The sequence below is a fragment of the Taudactylus pleione genome, unplaced genomic scaffold, assembly GCF_031769625.1.
Source record: "Taudactylus pleione unplaced genomic scaffold, aTauple2 ptg000038l, whole genome shotgun sequence".
Taxonomy (NCBI): Eukaryota; Metazoa; Chordata; class Amphibia; order Anura; family Myobatrachidae; genus Taudactylus; species Taudactylus pleione.
The window spans coordinates 9,735,001-9,757,255 of NW_028284440.1; the positions used below are offsets into that span (position 1 = coordinate 9,735,001).

Genomic DNA, 22,255 nt, shown 5'->3' on the forward strand with positions numbered 1-22,255 from the left:
ATACTATATATCTATAAATATATATATATATATATATATATATATACACACACATATACACACACACTTATATATATATATATATATATATACACACACACATATACATAAATATACAGTGTGTATATATATATATATATATATATATATATACATACTTGTACACACACATACACAGCCACACATATACAGTATGCATATGTGAGTGCCCCAGCGCTGCCCTTCTCCCAGCCTGAACTAACTACCAAGAGACTCTTCTTGTTGTTTGTCTCTGGTCAGCCAGGCTGGAGTGGGAGTCGACGGGGCTGTCCTGAAGTCCTGGGCTGTGCAGTTACTGCCTGCAGTACCAGGTGAAGCGGTGCCTGCCTGGTCCAATGGTTGCGGGGCCAGGAAAATGGAGAGCCGTGAGTTGTCACGGCTCTTCTCCGCAAAGGATGATGGGAGGAGTGGCCGCGGCCGGCCTCTAGCAGCAGCGGCCATCTTCCGTGTCCTTTGTAGTCAGAATGAGCTTCTATGCAGAAGCTCATTCTGACCTGGCTCCCACCTGACCGCTGCACTGAGAGGATCGGAGCTGAGGCCCTGATTCAGAGCCGGACGCTCTGACCAGAGCGCTCGCTCTGAATCAGGGCCCACCTCCATAAATATGGAGCGTCCTCCTGGACGCTCGTATAGCTGTGGGTCACCACCCACAGCCTATACGAGCGTGTAGGATGATGGTCGCGATGGTCTTGACCATCGCCAGTGCGAACAGAAGCATGCGGTTCAGTTTTTCAACCGCAAGGCCAGGAGTGATTTTGGCTCTATCAGAGCCAAAATCACTCCCACTGACATCACTAGTGATGTCAGTGGGGCCGGCTTCTGACGGTAGGCGTTCCCTTGGGAACGCCTCCGTCTGGCAGGCACGCCCCCGGCACGCCCACCAAAGGGGGCGTGCTGTCAATCAACATCGACAGCACGCCCCCTTTGATCAGACACAACGAGCGAAGGAAAGTCCTTCGCTCATCGCGTCTCGCGCATGCGCACGACGGAGCTCCCTCCGTCGTGCGCATGCGCAGTGCACACCATCGACCCACTTGTGAGCGGACAGCCGCTCGCGAGTGGGTCTGAATCAGGCCCTGAGCTCCGTCGCGGTGGTGGCGGGGGGACAACTGCAGAGCCGTGGAATGCCCTAGGCATTTGCTTAGAATGCCTATGCCTAGGGCCGGCTCTGTGCGGAAACAATAGTTTCTGCATGATTTCAGCATTTAAAGTACCTTATCTATTGATTAATTTGTTAATGCAGGAGACATCATGGTTATCTCCTGGTTCATTAAGGCTACCATGTGCAACACAGTGTATGGCCTGTTGTACTTATCCAATTTATAAAACAATGAGAAATTACTCTCAGAGGTTAGAGTTTGTCACTGCAAATCTTGGTAAGTTAGATTGTTAAGTTGTGGGGGGAAGCATTGTTTTTATTGGGCAAGTGTGCATGTACATGATGTCCACCAGAAAGTGTTGAGCGTGACAGGTTACAATAACTAATGGTAATAGATACACTGATGTGAGAGATGTGAGAGCAGGTCAAGTAGACTGATCCCTGTAGTAAAGAGACAGGAAAGTGAGTGATAGTGACAGTCCCAATCATCGAGAATGTCAGCTTTCTTAATTTAATATATGATAGCTAAGCGATACTTAATGCAACCACGGTCTGTGATGAAGAGCAAAAATTAAACATAGGTAAATTTCTCCATTAGAAAAGATGATCTGGTGCCCATTCCACAGTGAGATTGTATTGCACTACTAGGTCTGTGTCTGTACTACACCAAACTACTTTTTAATTAAACCTGACTGTTCGGGGACACTTGTCTGTTTAGCACTCCCTTTCGTAGGATGAAAAGGTTCATGCTAGACATGGGCAGTAATTATGAGAACCACCAAAGATACATTGGGTGCCTTTTAAGTATACATATACACCACCCGACAGACGGACAGTTTGATACATACTGCAAAGTTAATTTGCTCCAGCGAGTGTAATAGCTGTAGTGAACAACACTTACAGGTGGCCACGTGACAAAGACATCCTCAAAGTTGTGTGTATGGAGGTGAGCAACTTCTGGTGGTTTCCGAGTAATGGGACCAGTGAGAACTTTTACTTAGTAGTTATCTAAAGCTGGGCATCCACTATACAATTTTCTGTCAGATATCTGTCCAATCTGGCTGGTTTTAATGAAAACCTGGTAATGTAGGGGAGCAAATGATAATTGTCCATTTGCTCACAAACACTGGAAAACAGACAAAAATGGTTGTTCAGACAAATTGGTTAAAACACACAAATGTAACCAATTTGAACAATTTTGTTTGTCCTTTTTCAGTGTATAAAACCATATGATCGACTGTCATTTGCTCCCATACATTACCAGGTTTTATTCCAACCAGCCAGATTGGACAGATATCTGACAGATAATTGTATAGTGGATGCAATGCTCTAGAAAGCAATGAGATGTGCAGTGTCTGTTTTCATCGCCAAAAAAAAGTAATTGAGGTGAAATAGGTTTATAATATTTGAATATAGACAAGCTTTTAGATTACTGCTTAGCTCTGCTATGCAGATTGTGTGTTTGATGACTTATTGAAATGTCTTTACAACTATGAATCAGTTGGAAACCTGGTACTAGAACTGATTGAAAGAGTTATGATGCAACCCTGTGACAGTTTAATTACAGTAAGCTTACCAGGGGTTGGGTATGAATCCCGACCCCGGAAGCCCAACTATTGAAGCTCCTGACGAAGGCTGGTAAGTACCCTATCCTTCCTCTCTCCCATTCCTAACCCAAGTCTTCCCTTAGTCGTGCCCAACCCTAACCTCCATGAGGGATGCCTAACTCTAACCTCCACCCGGTGGTGCCTAACCCTAACCCCCTTTTCCTGCACCCTAAACCTAACCCTCCTGGGGAGGGGCCTAACCCTAATTCTCCCCCGGGAGTACCTAAACCTAACCCCCCATCCGCGACTAATGCTCTGATACTTACCTGGATCCTTTGTTTGGCATTCCGGTGAATGCGATACCGATGACGATTTCCTGATCCCCTTCAGGATATCAGCTTCTGCATTTTGCCAGACGGCAGGATTCCGGAGTCAGTATTTCAACTGCCGGCATATAAACTACATCCCTTTATCAGACAACATGCACTTTAAGTGTATTTGCCTGCTGTGCCCTCCTGATCATGCAGCAGCACAGGCAGTGATTAAGGAAGGTATTATGTGTGGGTCCCTCCTGTGCCCCTAGTCCCCCCCTATCGCCGGGCCTGTCTGTGCTGCCCTACATCATGTAGACTCATTTCTGTCTTCTGTCATTTCAAAGGATCATCTCAGGAAGCAAGAGATGTCGCATTTCCCATATACTTATAGAAATAAACATTCTCATAGTAATTTCCAACAATTTAGTAAGACAACACAAAAAAGAAGCAGCTTGTACGTGTACAGATTTCATTATCATGTGTCTGCAAACATTGAGCAATGTTATTATTTCAGCCTTGCCAATAATGATGAAATGTTCTAAATGCTCCTATCACCAAAGGCTTGTTATTAATGGTCCCATGAGCAACACCATTTCTACATGTTCCCTACAAAGCAAATGCTAAAATATATGGACTGCAACTGATAAAAGGATTTATAATTAGTGATAAGTGTTCAATTTGTGCATAGTCTACACAGCAGTGTATGGGGTTGATTCTCAGTCGGACAGGTCTCTTTGCAGGGAAGCAAATGGCGAGTTTTTGTACACAGCACTTTATATATTCTTGTGTGTCTCCATCCTATTCTTAGCCAGACTGAACTTGGTTGGATCTGTCTGTCTGAAAAATTGGGCATTTCAGGGTGAGAAATAGATGGTGACAATGGAACTACCCTGACCTGTGGGAGTGCCATGGGAGAGTCGTGGGTGTGTATCGAAAGCTCCATGCTATTTTGAATTGTGCAGACGGAGAAGGGAAACCAGTTTCTGATGGATCTCTTGCATCTAGGATGGGCCATCTCACATTAGTTTTAGGCAGTAAATCTGGCTTCTGCGGCTGCCCACATCTACAGCCACTTTGTGTATGACTTATGGTGGGTACACACCTGACAGATATATCTGAAGATGATGTTCGTTCATACACACTGAAAGACCATCATCTGCTACTGCAGAGGGTCGAGCCGGGCTGGGGGCGGGTAGGGGTGTGTGGCTTAATTGTAGGAGGCGTGGCCCCACCCCCTTTTTTGCGGGGGAACATTTCCGACGTGGTGCTGAGCGCTGGGGAGGGGGCGATCCCCCCTTTGGCATAGGAGACTTCTCGGGCTGCTGCTTTAGCAGCCTTGGACAGTCTCCCAGTGCAGCCCAGCACACAGCAGCATGTGCTGGGCTGCTGTGGATGGGGAGCGGTGCCGGACCCGGGTAAGTAGTACCCGCTAGCGGCTCCCCCCCTCCTCTCTGCACCCCTGTGTACGGGCAATCGGCTGATCGCCCTACACACTTTCCGATGGACAGATATGTCTGCAGATATATCTGTTCACTGGCTGTACAGCACAGCCAATGCGATATGTCTGTGAACTCCCCAGGTCATGAACTCCCCAGGTTCAGGATCTACAGTATTAGGACCTGTCCTGCTTACCAGGACTGAACGGGACTCTAGGGGTCCCTCCGTCGTGCGCATGCGCGACGGAGGGACCCCTAGACCTCTAGGGGGTCTATTTACTAAGCCTTGGAAGGAGATAAAGTGAACGGAGATAAGGTACCAGCCAACCAGCTCCTAACTGTCATTTTTCAAACACAGCCTGTGACATGACAGTTAGGAGCTGATTGGCTAGTACCTTATCTCCGTTCACTTTATCTCCTTCCAAGGCTTAGTAAATAGACCCCTAGGTACTATACTATAGCACTATATACATTCTGTTGTACCCTGTTTGTCAGGAGACTTTTATATGAATTGATATAGGTGAGCTCATCTATGCTGATGTCATCACACAATTGTCTACAAAAACTAGAGATGAGTGGTTTGGTCCTGATTCGGATCTTTTCGCCAACTTATCACAAGTTCGGATCTGACATATTGGCTATCCAAAACACATGAGCGCTAGACAGCCAATAAGAGGACTTTTCACATCCGAGTGTAATCTGGTCAAAACCGAACATAGAATATGTTCTCCTGCATCTCAAGCAATGGCAGAACCACTGAAGGCAAAAGCTATTATGGAAACAGGAATAAGATAGAGGGGAGAAGGAAAAGGGCCTGATTCATAACAGATCACAACTGCGAATGCAATAGCGATTACGCTCGTAGTTCAACTGTGATAGTATGCTAGTTCAATGCGATCGCAATGCCGCCGCAGCACTACAGAAGGACCCCCACTTTACTTACACACATCCGTAATGTTTAGCAAGACTGCGAATACATCGGTAAAATCGAGTATCATCTCAGCATCACACACACTTGCACAAGCTCTGACCTTGCTCAGAAATTGCTAACTTCAGCGCATGCTATGATACCTCAGGCTGCGTATGGCATCACAGTGGATAATATTTGCGCGCCCATGCAACGGCGTTGAAACGCACTGGCATGTCTGCGTTTCCCCGACCACTTCCCCCGTCTCCACCCAAAAATGGCACTTCCTGTCAATCACTCTGAGATGGGTCTGCGTAGCCACTGCGATAGCATACTGAGATGCATATGCATGCGCAGTACGCAACAATCGTCCGATTGCGTGAGTATTAGCAATTGCGTTCCTTGCTGAATCAGGCCGGTCAATAGGTGATCGATAGAGAAGACAAAAGAGAAAAAATGGGTCCTTTATCTTTCAATATGTCCCAGGGCCCTGGGGCACAGCTTTGTCACTGTGCAACTTAATTTAAAGTCATTCAAGCATTAAACAACATTCACAATAACACATGCATTATGTAACTCCCCTGATCCAGATGGAACCCATAATCACTGTGACATCTGCACTGTTAGCGATACTGACTTAAATATCTAGTCTAATGCATACTGTACATAGTCATTTGTTTCTTAAACACGCTAGTTCAGCTGAACATTTTAAGTAGACCTGTTCAATAAAACATAGAAAGAAAAAAAGATTTACAACACAACCTTTTCTGAATGTAACATAATTGCCACTTAATATCTAGTGTAAATAGATAGAAAATTACTGTGTGCCTGCAGTGCTGCTCTACCAAAGACAAAGCAATCTCTAACATAAGCTCAGATGTCTCAGTCTGTAAAACAATGACTGTTGTCAAAAATAAAAGCCATTGTTTGCTATAAAAAGTAAGTGTTTTCTATGGTCGCATCAATCGTAATGCAGACTGACTAAACGAAAGGAAAATAAATATCCTTTCTAAAACTATACATAAGAATATTATTGTTAACTAGACATCATTACATTACACATTCGTGTCGAGGAAGTCTCAATTGTAAGTTATTGTTGTTGCTAATAATGTACAGTGTGGCTCAATATACTCTATTATATAGTATTTGTTTTAAATAAAAAATTACTGACGACAAGTACACACTTTGTACACATGATTTGGTGGCAGCTGCAAGAAGATAATACATTCCCACTAGAATAGTGTTAAAATGGCGTGAAAGGGACTACATGAAAAAATAGGACTATCATCATGACAGCATGCTGACAACATATTTATAGATTTTAAACAAAACCATAAATTATAATGGGAACCATAAACAATGAACTAGGACCCCAATTTTTTTAGACTGCCCACCATCCTGTTTAGTGACTCAGATTAACTTAAATCCCTTGGAGTCTCGTCAAACGACCAGCTGGAGCACGCATCATTGATCATTAACGACCAAACAGTGCACGATTTATGAACGATAACGATGTCGTTATCATTCAATCGCCTGCTAAAATCGTGTAGTGGATACCCCCCTTAACTGTCTGAAACTGACAGGAAACCAACATTCACGTCCAGCTAGCCATAAATTCTAAATATTAAAATTGTATGTGTATGCTCCTCTGGAAAAGATGCAATTTTTCTGCTTTTTTATATTTAAGGAGACATTTGGGCTGATAATTTAGGGGGCGTACTCACCCATATGGCACTGGCAACACCCTCCAGCTCTGGACACTCCTCCTCCACTTCTCGCATAAGGTCCTTTTCAGCCCTTAATCCAGCCCTGCTTCCCACAACATAATTTACTGAAATCACCCTCCCAAAACAGTGTCACCGATACCTAAAGAGTATAACCACATGTATTTAGGAGAACCCCACAAAGGTTTACACTCGCACAGTGCAAACTAACAATAAAACAGTTAACATTGTTGAACAACTATGAAAACTCACATTTTGTTTAGACACAACTGTTTAGCTATAGAAAACTTACTTGTTGCCAATATTTCTCTACTATGTTCTATCTTCTAGGTAAATGTTTCTGAATATTCATGTTTCCTTTTAAAGTAAAATTTCTTGACAGTTCTACTCATTATTATATTCCCATCCCAAGAAAGTTACATCGTATACATGATATGCATATGTGTAGCATCTTCTAAAAGGCCTTATTATGCTAACAATAAATAAAATAATAATTTCCTTCAGTCAAAATACACCAAGGACACCTCACAGCTTTTTGAATTTCTGGCCAAACACGGAAGACATCTTGAGATTATATACAGAGGAGGGAGAATATGTTTTCCCAAAAATACATGGACATACAAGGCAGCAACAGAAATCTTGGGGCCCAGCGCACACTTTTTTGGGGTCCTCTATCCCAGCACTATCCCTGTGCCTCCAGTCTCATCCCCGATATGTCTCTCCATCTCCATTCATCCACTCATGTCCCCCTAGCACTTTTCTCACAGCCCCATCACCTGTGTCTTCCCAGCCGCTGTGTCTTTCAGTATCACCCCAGCCCCTGCATCTCACAGTCCCATCTCCTGTCTCTCAGCCTCACCCCAGCCCTGCAAGAGTCTTCAGCTCTATACACCCCTGCCACTTTCTCCTCAGCCTCCCCAACCCCCACCCAACCCTTGTCTCACCAGCCCAGCCAACACTTACCTGCTGCCTGCTGTTCCTCTTCCCTGAAAGCTCAGGCCCGGCTCCACTCTGACCCAGGAGTGCAATGCCGGGTTGCTTGTGGCCTCCCTCTCTCTGTCTGTGGCTGTGTGTCACTGTTGCAGATGCAAGGAGGACACATGAAATGGGCTCCTGAGATGAGGGGCTCAGAATCTTGTGGCCTGGTACAAGTGTTCCCCTTGTACTCCCCTGTCGCTGGGTCTGCCTGCACATTCCTGGGGATTGAAGACAAAAAGAGTGTTATTTTCACTTTAATTACCATTCCTTATTGCAATATAACGTGATGAGTAGTTATGTACAGTACATTGGGGGTAATTGGGGGGGTCAGGAAATCCCTCTCCAGCCAGGCTTCCACAAAGAGGAAAGCATCTGCTGATGGTATTTGCTAACAGAGACAAACACTGAAAAGCTAAGCTTTGCATATCTAGCTAAATAGCCTCATAATGCCAATCCCACATATTAGTCTTTAATCTTATTTTTTTTTTTAGTTATTGCAGCTATTATTCCCCTTATTACACTTTTATGATCACAAGTGGATTGCATATTTTTCATTTGAGAATTTTGCAGGGAATAACTTTTTCTTCATCTGGGATAATTTAGATTAAACCATAATTTCCCTCTTGTGTAAACAGAAGTGGAATAAACATTTTTTTCATAGTTTAGGTGAATATGAATCTACCAGGCTGGCAGAATGTACAGCCTTTAGCGAATCACATACTTAGGGTCAGGTTCAATCCCATTGGAAGCTTTCTCCATGTGCAGCTGAACACATGCCAGGTACAAGAGCAACAGCAAGCAAGGTTTTCCTGGCAGGACAAAAAGTGTAGCATTATCGCGTCGTGAGGGTCTGACAGAATCATGCGGCTAAATATATCTGCCCTTTAGGGGGTATATTTACTAAGCATCAGTTTTGTTTTTTGGTGATTTTCAAGAGCCATGATTTACTAAAGCCCGATCAACAGAAAATCATTGAGAATGAAGACTGTAGTGAACAACTGGCCATTGATGTTTTTACCTTAGAAGTATAGAAACTCCATATTTACTAAGCAACGGCTTTAGACAGACAACTACAGGTAAATGAGGTGGATGTGACAGGCAAAATTACTCAGAAAACATGCTGTTTGCGCTCTGATCAATCAGAAGGAGAGCAATCACAAAACTGAATATAAAGGCAAATACTGTAACACTGATAATTCTCTTATGAGGGAAATACTATTTTATTAATATATTATTGATAACATTATTGTTTAATTTTATTATTAGAGCAATATTATTTATTCATTATATTAAATGGGCAAAATAATTTAATTGTTTTAAAAAAAAATGTTTTCTTTTTAAATTACAGGAAGCATTTATTATTTTATCAAAAGGCGTGCCAAAACTAGCCAATGGTAGCTAGCGGATACAGGAGTCTGGTGGTGGGCTAATCAGATGGGCCTGTCAATTACACAGAGATCCAGTTGATCCTTCCCTGGTGAGTTGAATGATCATTCCTGGCAGCAGCATTTGGTGCAGACTTAATTTTGTTTGAATGGCGCCCCCCTGGCACTTTTGGTAAGAGCTGCAACCCCCATCCTGCAATCACCACTGCCTGGAATGGATGACACATAATGGGGGGAGATAAAAAATACTAGATTTGATTCTTGCAAAATCATCATAAACATGCATTGTTCATTCTATACAATAAAGTACCAGGTGAGGCAGCCATGTTGGATGCACTACATTGGTTATAATGTGCAATAAGCAATACTATACATGGAAATTAGACTTACAAGGATGAAATGACAAGTGACTAACAGGATACCCACTGCAAAAATAGTTCAACGGATTGTTCATCCGGCCCTTGAAAGTACCAGGAGAGGCAGTCATCAAGGGTGCACTGCATAGGTTACAGTGGGTTATATTAGCAAGTCATAGAAGTGTAAAGCTAGGTGTGTAATACCCGGCAGCGCCTGGCTTAAGCTCCGCCCCCACAAGCACTGCCACGATTAAGCCCCACCTCCCAGTGACATCATCCAATCAATCACCAGGAGGGCAGGAGGAAGCAGGGTGCACAGGGGCGTGGCCTCGGAGGACTAAGAGGGGGCATGGCCTCGCGGCAGGCACGAATGCATCCCGGCCGTGGCTGCAGCCTGTGATGTTGGGCCCTGAGGCTATAAAGACTCAGGTTCCCGGCGTCCTCTTGGAGAAGGAGGTCGGCCATCTTATGCTGGGGCCGTGGGACATGAGGAGGGAGGTCCTGTGGTACGTGGCATTCAGGGGAGAGTGCATGGTGGCTGCCATGAGCCACCAATTATATGTACAAGGGGAATTCCCCTGTAAGATAAGCCCCCCCCTGCAAGAAGCCCCTAGAAATAAGGGATCTTAGAGAGGCCCCTGGGTACAGACAAGGGGGGGAGTCACCTCTCCCCACAGTCCTGCAAGGGACCTGCAGATAAAGAGCAGACCCCGCTGATATTGAGCCCCTATAAGAAGAGTATTGGGGAGTGCTGCAGAGGTAGCAGCTGGAGCCAGAATGTGGATGAGGAAGTCACTGCAGAGGATCTGAGGTGAAGTGCTGCCTGGTGCCACAGTGGAAGATGAGATATTTCCTGTGAAAAGACAGCCCATATGTTGAGAGGATGAGTGTCTGATGCATAATGCTGAATCCCTGGTTGATAGCCCCTGAAGAAGTGCACCATAGTGAGGGAGGGGACAGTGCAAGATGGCAGCATGGCTAGAGGGGAGTCCCATTAAAGAAGTCCTGAGTAACCATGCGCTGAAGTAGAGAAGCCCAGCAGGTAAAGGGTTATTGGTCTGCATTAAGTTGCCAGCACGTCAGATGAAGAAGTCCCTGGATAGTGGGACATGTACTAGAGGCAAAGTCTTGGGATATACAGGACAGTATGCCTGAAGAAAGTGTATGCGGGGTGATGGAAGGAGAGAGAGGGTCCCTGTGTAATGGCATGTGCCGCACGTTAGGAGTTTCCCGTGAGGATTGAGACTAGTGCAATGAACTTCGAATCTGGAGTCCCCTGTATGCTGTGTGATGTATTTGTTGGACTGGCTTGCGGTAGAACTACTGAGCCCAGCAACACCGGATATATGCTACATTGCTGTGTCACTTGTGTAAGACTATGCTGGAGGTGTCCGTTTGTAGTGGAACGTACCTAATCAATCTGTAACCGTTAAGCTTAAAATACAGCATTTACCATCTCCTGTAAGTATTGTGCTGGAGGAAGCTGGTGAAGTAGAGCTTGTAACCGTTACGCTTACTGTGCTGGAGGATATGGAGGAGTGTAAATAAAGTGTTCCTGTTATTGCATCATGAGATGGTCTGGTGCCCAACATTTCTTTATTGCACTGCACCTGTTGTCCATATGTGTTCCCTCCATCAGGTACTTCGTGCTAAGCACCCAAGTATTCGGGGGCCCTGCTGGTCATGGACACCATACCCACGCCATAACCGGAACAAAGGAGAGACACTGTGAAGTGGTGAGAGACAGTACATTCGGGTACTCCATCTAAGTGTAGCACAGTACCAGTAGGGTTCCACATGTGCACCTGAACAATGTACCAAAAAATACGATGGGCGATACAATTTCATTACATGCATGCAATCCCAGAACACATGATTTCAAGCATACACACTATGCAATCTTTGGAACATCAGCACGATATATCATGTCGGGGATTGTATGGGTCTAATTCAGAGTTGTACACTACTCCAATGTTTACAGAGCTGAGTGATTATTAGTAAACCACGCATGCTTCTAAGTCACAATGCATAAATGCGCCAAGAACCATTAACTTAGTCGTATGCAGTGTGATTGACAGTCAGGGAGCATTGAGAGAGGTAAAGAGGAGTTGAGGCAAAGAACGCAGGCATATCACGACCGTTTTGTGGGCATCTCACCCTGCATCTGCGATCCTGTACTCAAGAAATGTGACTCTGGCATCTGGGTTCACACTACAGTTCTGCGGGAATATAGACTCACTCAGGACTGCAACAAATGAATGATCTGCGACTCATGCTGCATCTTTGTACGCAGATGCTGCCAAATTTCACACAGATGCTTGAATTTGCAAAGCCACAAATGGGCATCTCAATACATCTCCCAGCGGCTGCGACATTTGCGTATTTTCACACAGCAGTTTGCAGCTACAACAGCTGAAAAATTAGTTAGGAGCTGATTGGTTGGTACTTTCTCTCTCTCCAAGGCTTAGTACATAGACCCTACAATTTTCTAAAGCTCTTTGGCCACACCCCTGCAGTTGATAACCACACAAACCCAATGGCTGGTCACGCCCCTTTAGCGGCTCCTTCATTCCTTTTCCCTGGTGGATCCTTAATGCCCCAGTCCGACACTTGCCTGGAGACCTGGCAGGGAGGTCCAGCGAGTCAGATGCCTGTGAGTGGTCACTTCTTCTTTAGCGCATGTTTAGCAGCTATGTATTGCACCAGAACATTTGCTGGTTTCCTAACAGTAAATGTCGGAGGAGTGTCTGAGTGCAGTAACACAAGGATGCCTTACTAAATATTGTCTTCCTTACTGCCTCAGTCATTGTTCCTATGCCGATTATGCAGGATTGAAAGACTACATTTCCTGGTTAAGGCATCAGCATGTATTAGCATTTTTTATTTATCATCCATTTATATTACTGATTGTGCTTGCAAAATAAATATCTGCAACTTGAAGTTTAACCTTCCTTGTTATTGATGTTCCCTTGTTCAAGAGTGATTAACATATCGTTTTGAGCATACAAGATATTAAATACTTTTTTCCAACAAGCTTTCCAGGTAACAGAAAACAGGAAACATGTCCTTCCAGTCTCCTGTAGATAAGTGCTGAGAAGATAGGCACAGCGGACACTGAAGGGCAATACATAAAAGAACAATTGCCACACCATGCTTTTGCAAATATAATAAGATCACATATCAATTATATTCATGTTGTTACTGAAACCATAATTGCCAAATTTGCAATAAGGGTTTTATTAAGGGATTCTAACAGTATATCTTTCATTTCCCAATTGTATTTATATCATGTAAATATGAAGCTATGAATGGCAATAAATATTCTTGTTATAGGACTCTATCTAGTTTCTATGATGATGCTACACTGCCTGCTTGCATAGCTCACCTTTCCATAGAGCTGCTACTGCGGCACTTTTCTTGACCATAATTATTTTATATCCTTCTGGAGCTTTCCCCTCCTCTATATGTAATAACATGTTGTCATGGCCTACTGATGAAGTAAATGTGTAAGGTTGTAGCAGAGCCGTAACTAGACTTTTTGGTGCCCTGTGCCAGAAAGAGCTTTGGCGCCCCCCTCATTTTTCAGAGGGACATAATGCACCCAAAAAAGGGCGATGGCTTCATGGGGAAGGGCCAGGAGATGCTGGGGATGAAATAAGAGGAAGCTACAAGCAAGAATGATAATAAACAAAAATTTGACAGGCTGAAACAGCGCCCCCTGACCTGTGGTGCCCTGTGCGATGGCACCGGCCGCACTACCCTAGCTACGGCCCTGGGTTGTAGCTCGGGTAGAATAAGTGGAGCATGTGCTCTGTGCACTAGATGCACTGTGGAACACCACACCTGCATCTATGCTGCACCAGTACTGGCTTTTTCAAACAGATGAGTAACTAAATATTATATTATGTGAGATTAAGCAGATATGGTGAAGAGGAAGATGAACAGGCATGGTTGTGGTAGGCCCAGGGGGATGGTAGTGGTGGCAAAGAAGCTCCCTTCTCAGGGCCAGTGCTAGGTTTATTGCTGCCCTAGGAAAAGCTCCAGACTACCGCCGCTCCAGTGGTGTATCTGTAATGGGTGCAGGATGTATAGTACACACGGGCCCTGAGTTACACCGCACACCCTGTACCCATGTAGTGTACTTACCTCTCCGGAGTCCCCTGTCAGCACTGTGCAAATCCCCAGGAAAATAGTGCTGCCCCCATCTTCCCAGGGATTTGCGCATGCACAGAACAAAAAATTACCAGGAACATGGCATGGGCAACTTGTTCCTATAGACCCGAGCATACGCAGTATCCGCCCCTGCTCTCCTCAGAACAAGCACTTCCCAGCCCCTCACACACATTTCTTTTGCAAAATAAAAATGACTCTTACCTGCTCCTAAGTGGCTGGCGAGGCTGCAGTCTAGATGCAGTGATGTCTGATGCCAAACTCGGTTCAGGCTCCACTGCTACCACATGCATGATTTCTAGTTGTGGGAGGATTCCAACTGTTAGCTGAGCAAAGTGATGCATCATCTCAGGGTCCTTCCACACATGTATGACGTTTTCCAAGTCACACAGACGCCAAAAAAAAAATATATATATATATATATATACATACATACATACACACACACCAATTAAGCCTGGGGACAGCCAGCAGATCGTGGAACGCTGGGCATGTCCCCAGTGTGACAAGAAAGCTGGGTGTAACTACAAACATTACATGCAATAAAGCATGGCCTCACATACCATGAAGCCACACCTTTATTTTTGTAAGCACAGCCATGGTGCCATGATCCCATACTTACCAATGTTGGGAATTTATGCCTTAGGGTGTGGGGCATAGCTGGGTTCCCAACATAATGAAAAAATAATATGATACGAATATACACACAGGTGGGCAGTGCGTTGTGTATGACGGCACCATAGTGTCATTGTGGCCCCAACCCGCCCAATACAATTTTGAGATATAGGGGTCTATTTACTAAGCAGTGTTAGGAGACAGAGTGAAAAGTGATGTCTGTGATAAGGTGCCAGCCAATCAGCTCCCAACTGCTATCTCAGGCTGTGTTTGAAAAATGACACTTGGGAGCTAATAGGCTGGCACCTTATCACAGACATCACTTTTCACTCTGTCTCCTAACACTGCTTAGTACATAGACCCCGAAGTAATTTTAAAGCAGTGGGTGGGGCTATGATGACGGGTTCCGCGCAAATTGTGGCATTGGCTGCCCGGACCGCCCACTTCACTTGGGACTTGAATACTCTTCCAGGAGGCTCGGATTGCCACCTGAGGTTCTGGAGCCTTACTGCTGATGGGGAGAGTAGGCAAGTCTGTATTAGTGTGTGGGACATTAGTGGGATCCAAATGTAATGGAAAAAAATATATAAATATACCTGACATAAAAGCCACACATACACATAACATATATTACTTTCTGTTTATGCAGGTGCTCCTCTCCTCCAACAGTCTTCTCTTACCTCCTTCCATGATCTCTTCAGCTTCTTGTCTGGGGAGGTGGAGCTTCACACTATGGGGTCTATTTACTAAGCTTTGGATGGAGATAAAGTACCAGCCAACCAGCTACTGTAATTTTTCAAGCACATCCTGTGATATGACAGTTAGGAGCTGATTGGCTGGTACTTTATCTCCGTTCACTTTATCTCCATCCAAGCCTTAGTAAATAGACCCCTGAGTCACTGGCAGGGAGTAAGTGAGGGAGGGAGAGAGAGGACAGATGTGAGTCCTGTGTCTGGAGTCAGGGAGCTGGATTCCTGCACGCAGCAGCACAACCAGCCAGGTGGCTTGTCAGTGACACACACTGACATACACAGACCACGGCCAGCCAGGTGAAGGTATAGGGTGGCACAGGGGCGTTTTAAGAGAGGAGGTGGCCCGTGTTCAGCCTCCGTTTGGGCTCCCTCCTCTGTGTCTGTGGCTCAGCGGCACTAAGCGCTGTCGATTCTGGCTTCATGCCAGAATCTACTGCACATGCGCGGGTCTCCGGGAAAATGGCACCCGAGCCTACTTTCCGGGGGACATCTTTTCTGCGCATGCACAGATCACTAGGAAAATGGCCGCCGCCATTTTCCCAGTGAATGTTTGCTGCTCTGCAGTGCCGTTCCGGCGCTGTGGAGCAGTACTTCGAGAATTCAGGAGGGGAGGTAAGTATAATTACCTATGGGTGCCGGGTGGGCACACCTTGCACCCATTATAAAGACAACTATGGGGTGGCATATAAAACCCACGGCCGGCGCCAGCACTGTGTACACTAAAAATGTAATCCTTAATTTTACTGTGAAGTGGACACAATGGTGACCCCCAGGTACCAGCGCCCTAGGCAGCTAACTAATGGTAGCGCCGGCCCTATCCCTACTATACCTTTTACTCTCACTATTTAAGGTGTATGGTGGCATGGATCCTGGTTTTATGTTGCTGCTGAATGCTTTTAGCAGCAAGACTGACTGTTCCAACAGTGGGAAGTTATACAGATCAGACCTAATAAATATGCTGTACCACTACTTCCTCTAAGCACTTCTACAGTTATCCTTATGCAACAAGGCTACATGCAGTGTAAAGTTAGTTCTTGATTAGCCAGTAATTATGTTTTTATGTTGACCTTTATTTTGCCCTGAACTCATAGCCTAGCAGGGCTGGAGAGCAACAGCGGAGGTGTCGGAGGTATAAGGCCTAAGAAAATAGGAGGGCAGCGTGTCCACACAGACGCTACTGCAAAAGTATGCTAAGGCCGCAGTTGATGGACTGTCTACTGAGATGCCTACCGGCTGCACTACAATGCACAATGGGTGTGTTGCATACAGAGGGCCTGGTTCAAAGATGGACAGAATGCCGATGTTTAAGCACTTGAGCGATTATCAGTAATCTGCGCATGCATCTGAGTCGCACTGCGTATGTGTCAGGTTTAATTGTCTTTGTGGCTCGCAGTGAGGATTTATTCACAATGTGATTGACAGGAAGGCACCATTTGTAGGCAGCACCAGGGGGTGGCAACTCAAACACAGACGTGTCGCAAACGTTTCAGGGCCTCTCACCCTGTGACTGCGATCCCATACGCAGTAAAAATGACTCTGGCGTCTCTGTTCCCACATCCATTCTCGCGACCATATGGTTATTTAGAAGACCAATTGTTGATTGATCTGTGACCAATACTGTGTCTTTGTATGCAATCGCTTGGAATTGCACAGACGTCAGTGGGCATCTCAATACAAATCCAGGTAGCTGCTATATTTGCATAATTTCACACAGCCACTGCGTAAGGAATCGCAATCATACCAGCATTTGCTTCAATCTCTGAGTCAGCCCCAGATGCGCTTAACTACTTACACACATACTCCGACTGAGAAACTGCACCTGCCATAGGGCTGGAGTCTGCGGACACTGAAAGTAGGTGTCTCAGTCCTTGCACATTCGGGAACACGGATGTACACAAGGGAAGGGCTTTGTAGCGGCAGTCGCATAGAGTTACAGTTGTAGCAAAAAAACGAATATACAGATGCAGCTGCATCCGTCTCAGAATCAGCCCCGATGTATTTTTGTTGTTAGATTGGTATGTATCCCCTTAAAGGAACGTATGCAGAAACTGTTGGACAAACCTCAATATGTACAGTTGGCAGATAGACATAGTACCTGGTAAGAACTAATTGTCTGAATGAAGAGCACAGGGTTCAGAACAAATGTTGCATTGGTCACATAGTATGGCCAGTGCCCTCATAAGTTAGTCATGATTATATGTACGTGGGTTTGCAGTTTTCATTCAGATTTCTGTTGAAAGTGGAGTGGACTACTGTGCAGACTCCATGTTTACCTAGGGAGGCTTCATACCCTGTTCCAAGATGGCCACCATCCTGAGCATGTGCGGCGCCATGTTGTCACTGTGTTAGAGCACCGCAGTGGGAGACAGTAGTCTTCCACTTAGCCCCATTGAGTCCAGCGATTACCTTCATCCAGAAGTGTTTCTAGCAGTCTGCACCCGCAACCCGCAAGCTGCATACACTCACCAGCTGGTAAGCTGTAAGACACCCCGCTTCGCATAAGCTCTGCTCCATAACCAAGAGTGTGTTTAACAGTGAGTACAGCTGTACATTGTGTAACGCCAATAAACCACTCCACTGGTCTAGAAACTGGGTTATTTGTAAGGCATCTGCTGGTGTACAGAAACTCTGCTACATTCTCAAGGCTGTACACACACATTTCCAACAGATTAAGGGCCCAGATACAAAGGCTACAAGTTCACAAGCCCTAAGATACTAGAACGCACAGAGCAGCACACAGTCGCAATCTTAGGCACATGCACATCATAAGCTGCCATAGAACACAGAGAGAAGACAGCATGGGTTGGGTACGGGATGCCGGCACTCGAGATCCCGGTGGCCAGAATGCCGGTGCCAGCATCCCGACAGGATGAGTATATCGACACCTGTCAGTAAGTATCTTAACCCTAACCCTAAAACTAACCATCCCCGCAGCCTAAACCTAACCCTCCCCCGCTGCAGCCTAACCCTTCCCCCCTAGTGTCTAACCCTCTCACTAGTGCCTAACCCTCCCCTTAACACCACTACTTCCCATCAGGATGCCGGCGGACGGGATACTGGCACCGGAATTCTGACTGGAGTCGGGATTCCAGCGCCTGAATTCTGAGTGCTGGCATCCAACAGCTGGAATTTAAATGACATCCCGACAGCACAGAGTGTTTCCAATAAACCACTCCACTGGTTAAGAATCTGGGCAGTTCCTAGTAAGGCATCCACTGGTGTGTACACAAACTCTGCTATATTCACAAAAGCAGCACCATAGGGGGCTGATAAACTGTGACATTTGGCAAGCTGTTGAATGTAAAGTCTATAGGCTACATTGTGCAAAATTTTCTGGGAGAGGGATCCAAATGATTCCTCCCCGGTACTGTCCACTAGCACATGCGTGGTCCAAACCTGGGAGTAAAGTGATTGCATTAGCGATCATGTTACTTTTTACACATCTGAGAGAGGGACAGGCTCCTATCAAAGGCCCTGTTCCTGCATGTGTTTTTTGGTAAATATATACTACGATAAAAAGTTATAATAATTGGAGCTTTGTCCAGATAATTGGTAAATATACCCCTTAGTATCCCAATGGGCATTCACTCCTGTTTTGTTCTAAGCTGCATATGTTGGCTGCAACATTAAACTTCAGTGAGTCAGGAAGTTCCAATTTACCCATTCTCCTATAGATATTTAAATCCCATGTATCACAATTGCATACACTTTGACATCGGATGTGATTTCTTATAGTCAGCCTGTCCATATTTACACACCTCTAATGTTGACACAGCTCGAGGGCTTTAAACATTATAGCTCGACCAAAGTTTGAAACCCCAATAGAATTATTAATTTAAATACCATACATTTTTCCATCCCATATGTTATTACTGTTGATTTTACTAGCATAACACGGCTAGTAAAAGCATTGCCCTTTTAATTGTAAAGCTGCATACACACACAACGATTTAGTAAATTAACGATTTTAGTAAATGATTTTCGTACATTTTTTCAAGGGAAAAATGAACGAAAATAGTTTACTAAAATCGTTCATTTATTAAATGTAATGAACGATTTTTTTGAACTACAAATGATTTTTGCATATTCCCTTACTGAAAATCGTTGTGTTGGTCTGTCTGACTGAACAACAAACTACAAATGTGAACGCACATGAACGATAATCGTTCATCGTTTTATCTCAGAAAGTGAACGATTTTTTGAACCATAAACGATATCGTTATTGATAATCGTTCAAAAAATCGTTGTGTGTGTATGCACCTTAAGGCATAAACTCGATCTGAAGCGTTGCTTTTTACAACCCGACAACCCCCCCATAATATTATACCAATTGTTACTGTAATCTGTAACTCACATCAATACGTTTTTTCTTGCCATGTAATGTAGATTTTATTTTGTCCCCGTAAAATCAATTGTCTCAGTTTGTTTACAATATGCTGATGGAAAACAGGATAGAACATATCTAGTTTATTTCCCTGCTGTGACCGAAAATTCCCTGTAGTCTTTGAAGAGCAAATGAAAGGTGACAAAGTGAAATTAAGTTTGAAAAAAAAAACATAGAGTACCCTCTGCAACCTTAATTACATGTAACTGATTTATCTTCTGGAGCATTAAATGCAATAAAGTAAATACATTAAGAATACAAATATTGGAATAAACAATTACATGCCTGGAACAAACTGATGAGATGTACACGTGAATGTTCTTCTCATGCTGTAAGCAAACACATGGAGATGTCTGAGACAATATACCAGGGTTTGGAGTTGGCACTGTGTACAGAACATCACAGTCCCATGGCATAAGATAAGCAAATCATTAATAAAGTCAGTTCATGAGTGTATGACACTAGTTGTGAAGCCAACATGTCCTTTGCCAACATTTCTGTTCTGTCCAGGAAATGCTGAACCTTGGCTGTGTTCCTTATGTATAATCTGAATCCTCCTCAGAGCTCAACCACCAGCTGTAATTCTATTTTTTCAAGCAATCTCACAGAGCCTGTGCAGACCCAGAGACATTAGTCATTCCACATTCATAATCAGTAGGTTTTCCCACAGGAAAAGCCACCACATATCTAGGTCACAGGAAAATAACAGTAAATCTTATAAACTAACTTAGATTACACTGAATCTAAAGTGTTAACACCCTGCTTCCTTCTGTAACATTAACCTTGTCATAATAATAAAAGATTGATATAATAAACCTCTCAAGAAAAATGTGACAGAACACAATTTGCAGTGTAAAGCATTATTTAAAAAAAGTTAAAGGTTTAATTTAAAAGCAATTTTATTAATATTATTAAGGGAACAACCAGAAATAAAACCCAGGCGCTAAAGAGTTAAAAGATCCCTTCAGTCTTGATGCGACTCAAAGAGGTAGTCACCCTCATAAGTAGGAAAACATATGTAAGGAAGAACACAGTCGCAAAGGCTGGGGGTATCAGTTAATGTGCTCAAGTCAATGGTAAAACAATGTGAAATACATTTATTTATAAAACAAGTGAACAAGTAATAACAGCGGTAAACATCACATGTATTCTATAATAAAGAAGTGATGATAACCTAAATGAATCTTATAAATAATGAAAACATGTAACTTTTCAATGTAGGATCACCAGATTGTGGCCAAGTATTGAGAACTTTCTTTTTCTACAAAGAGAATAGGTGCAGTCTTTGTATTTAATACCACTAATCGGTCGTAAATGGATAATGGCCCGTACACTGAGTGGAGGTAAATTGTCAGTCAGTTGGTATTACCTGCAGACTCTTGTCCTGTATGGGGGCAAACAGCTGGGGCTGAGAGGTGATGATCCTTAGTGCCCAGATGGCGATACGCTCAACCCGACCAGCGGGGAGCGACTGAAGCAGATAACTGTTGCCTGTGTGTTCCAGGGGCCGCATTAATCAGGTATTATGGGCCCCACTCTGTTGCACGTACAGCTCCAGCTGTTTATGTGTGAGGCAGCCCCCTTGCTTGTGTGCCCGTGATTACTTTCAGCAGTCCCTTCTCGTGTCTGGTCTGCCGGAACAACAATGCAGTGTGAGCGGTCAATCTGCTCCTCCGATTAGCACCAGGCTTGTTACTCCGGCTAAGGAGCAGTGGGTAAACCAGCACTGCTCAGGTGTTTGGTTAGCCGGAGAGGATCAGCGAGCAGTAACGAAGTCCTTGGATGGAAAATAGTAGTGAAATAAGCCGTGTCCACGGGATCACAGAGTTACATGTAAAATACCTACGCATCTCAACGTCTCAAGGACATCTTTTTCAAGGTGAGTAAAGTATTGCAGTATCCATGTACTTAAGTAGCGTTCTTAGTTGGCTACATCTATTACAGCTGTTATTAATTCAATGATTAAAACAATTGACTTGAGTACAACCTTTTCATGATAGTGTTAGGAAGTTTCAAGAGGAGACAGAGTATAGACTGCATAAACTCTGTTTATGCAAGAAATATACTCAAATTGTCAACATACAGACAAAAAGATAACCACTATTGAAGGGTTGGATAAAAGCTTTACAATTAAACAATTCATCAATTGCAATACTAAATATGTGGTGTATTTGCTTACATGTAGTTGTGTTAATATTAAATATGTGGGAAGGACAATAAGAAACCTCTGTGAAAGATTTTTAGAACACAGGAGGAACATTTTGAGAAAGAATCTTCTTCACAGTGTTTCGAGACACTTTGTAGATCAACATGGGGGAGAGGTCACTTCCCTAAAAGTAACAGGATTAGAAGCAATCCCTTCTACATTAAGAAAAGGGGACAGGTATAGGACCCTGTGCATATATTTCCACAGCCACTGTGCGCAGAGGTGGCTTAAAAGAGGCGAGGGCCCGTGCGCAGGTTCTGTGCAGGCCCCCTCCTCTCTGGCAGTGCAATAGATTCCAGCTTTGTGCCAGAATCTACGGCACAGGACTCCGGGAACATGGTGG

The 22,255-nt window shown here is 44.3% G+C and overlaps 1 protein-coding gene across 1 annotated transcript in view; it reads right to left on the bottom strand.

Annotated features, from left to right (window-relative positions):
* Positions 1-22,255, bottom strand: part of LOC148538677 (uncharacterized) — a 73,803-nt gene that overhangs the window by 22,597 nt on the left and 28,951 nt on the right. Inside the window, exon 3 of the mRNA XM_088452569.1 lies at positions 8,030-8,262. Within this exon, the coding sequence (XP_088308695.1) occupies positions 8,030-8,262 (233 nt within the window). The remainder of the gene's footprint in view (positions 1-8,029; positions 8,263-22,255) is intronic.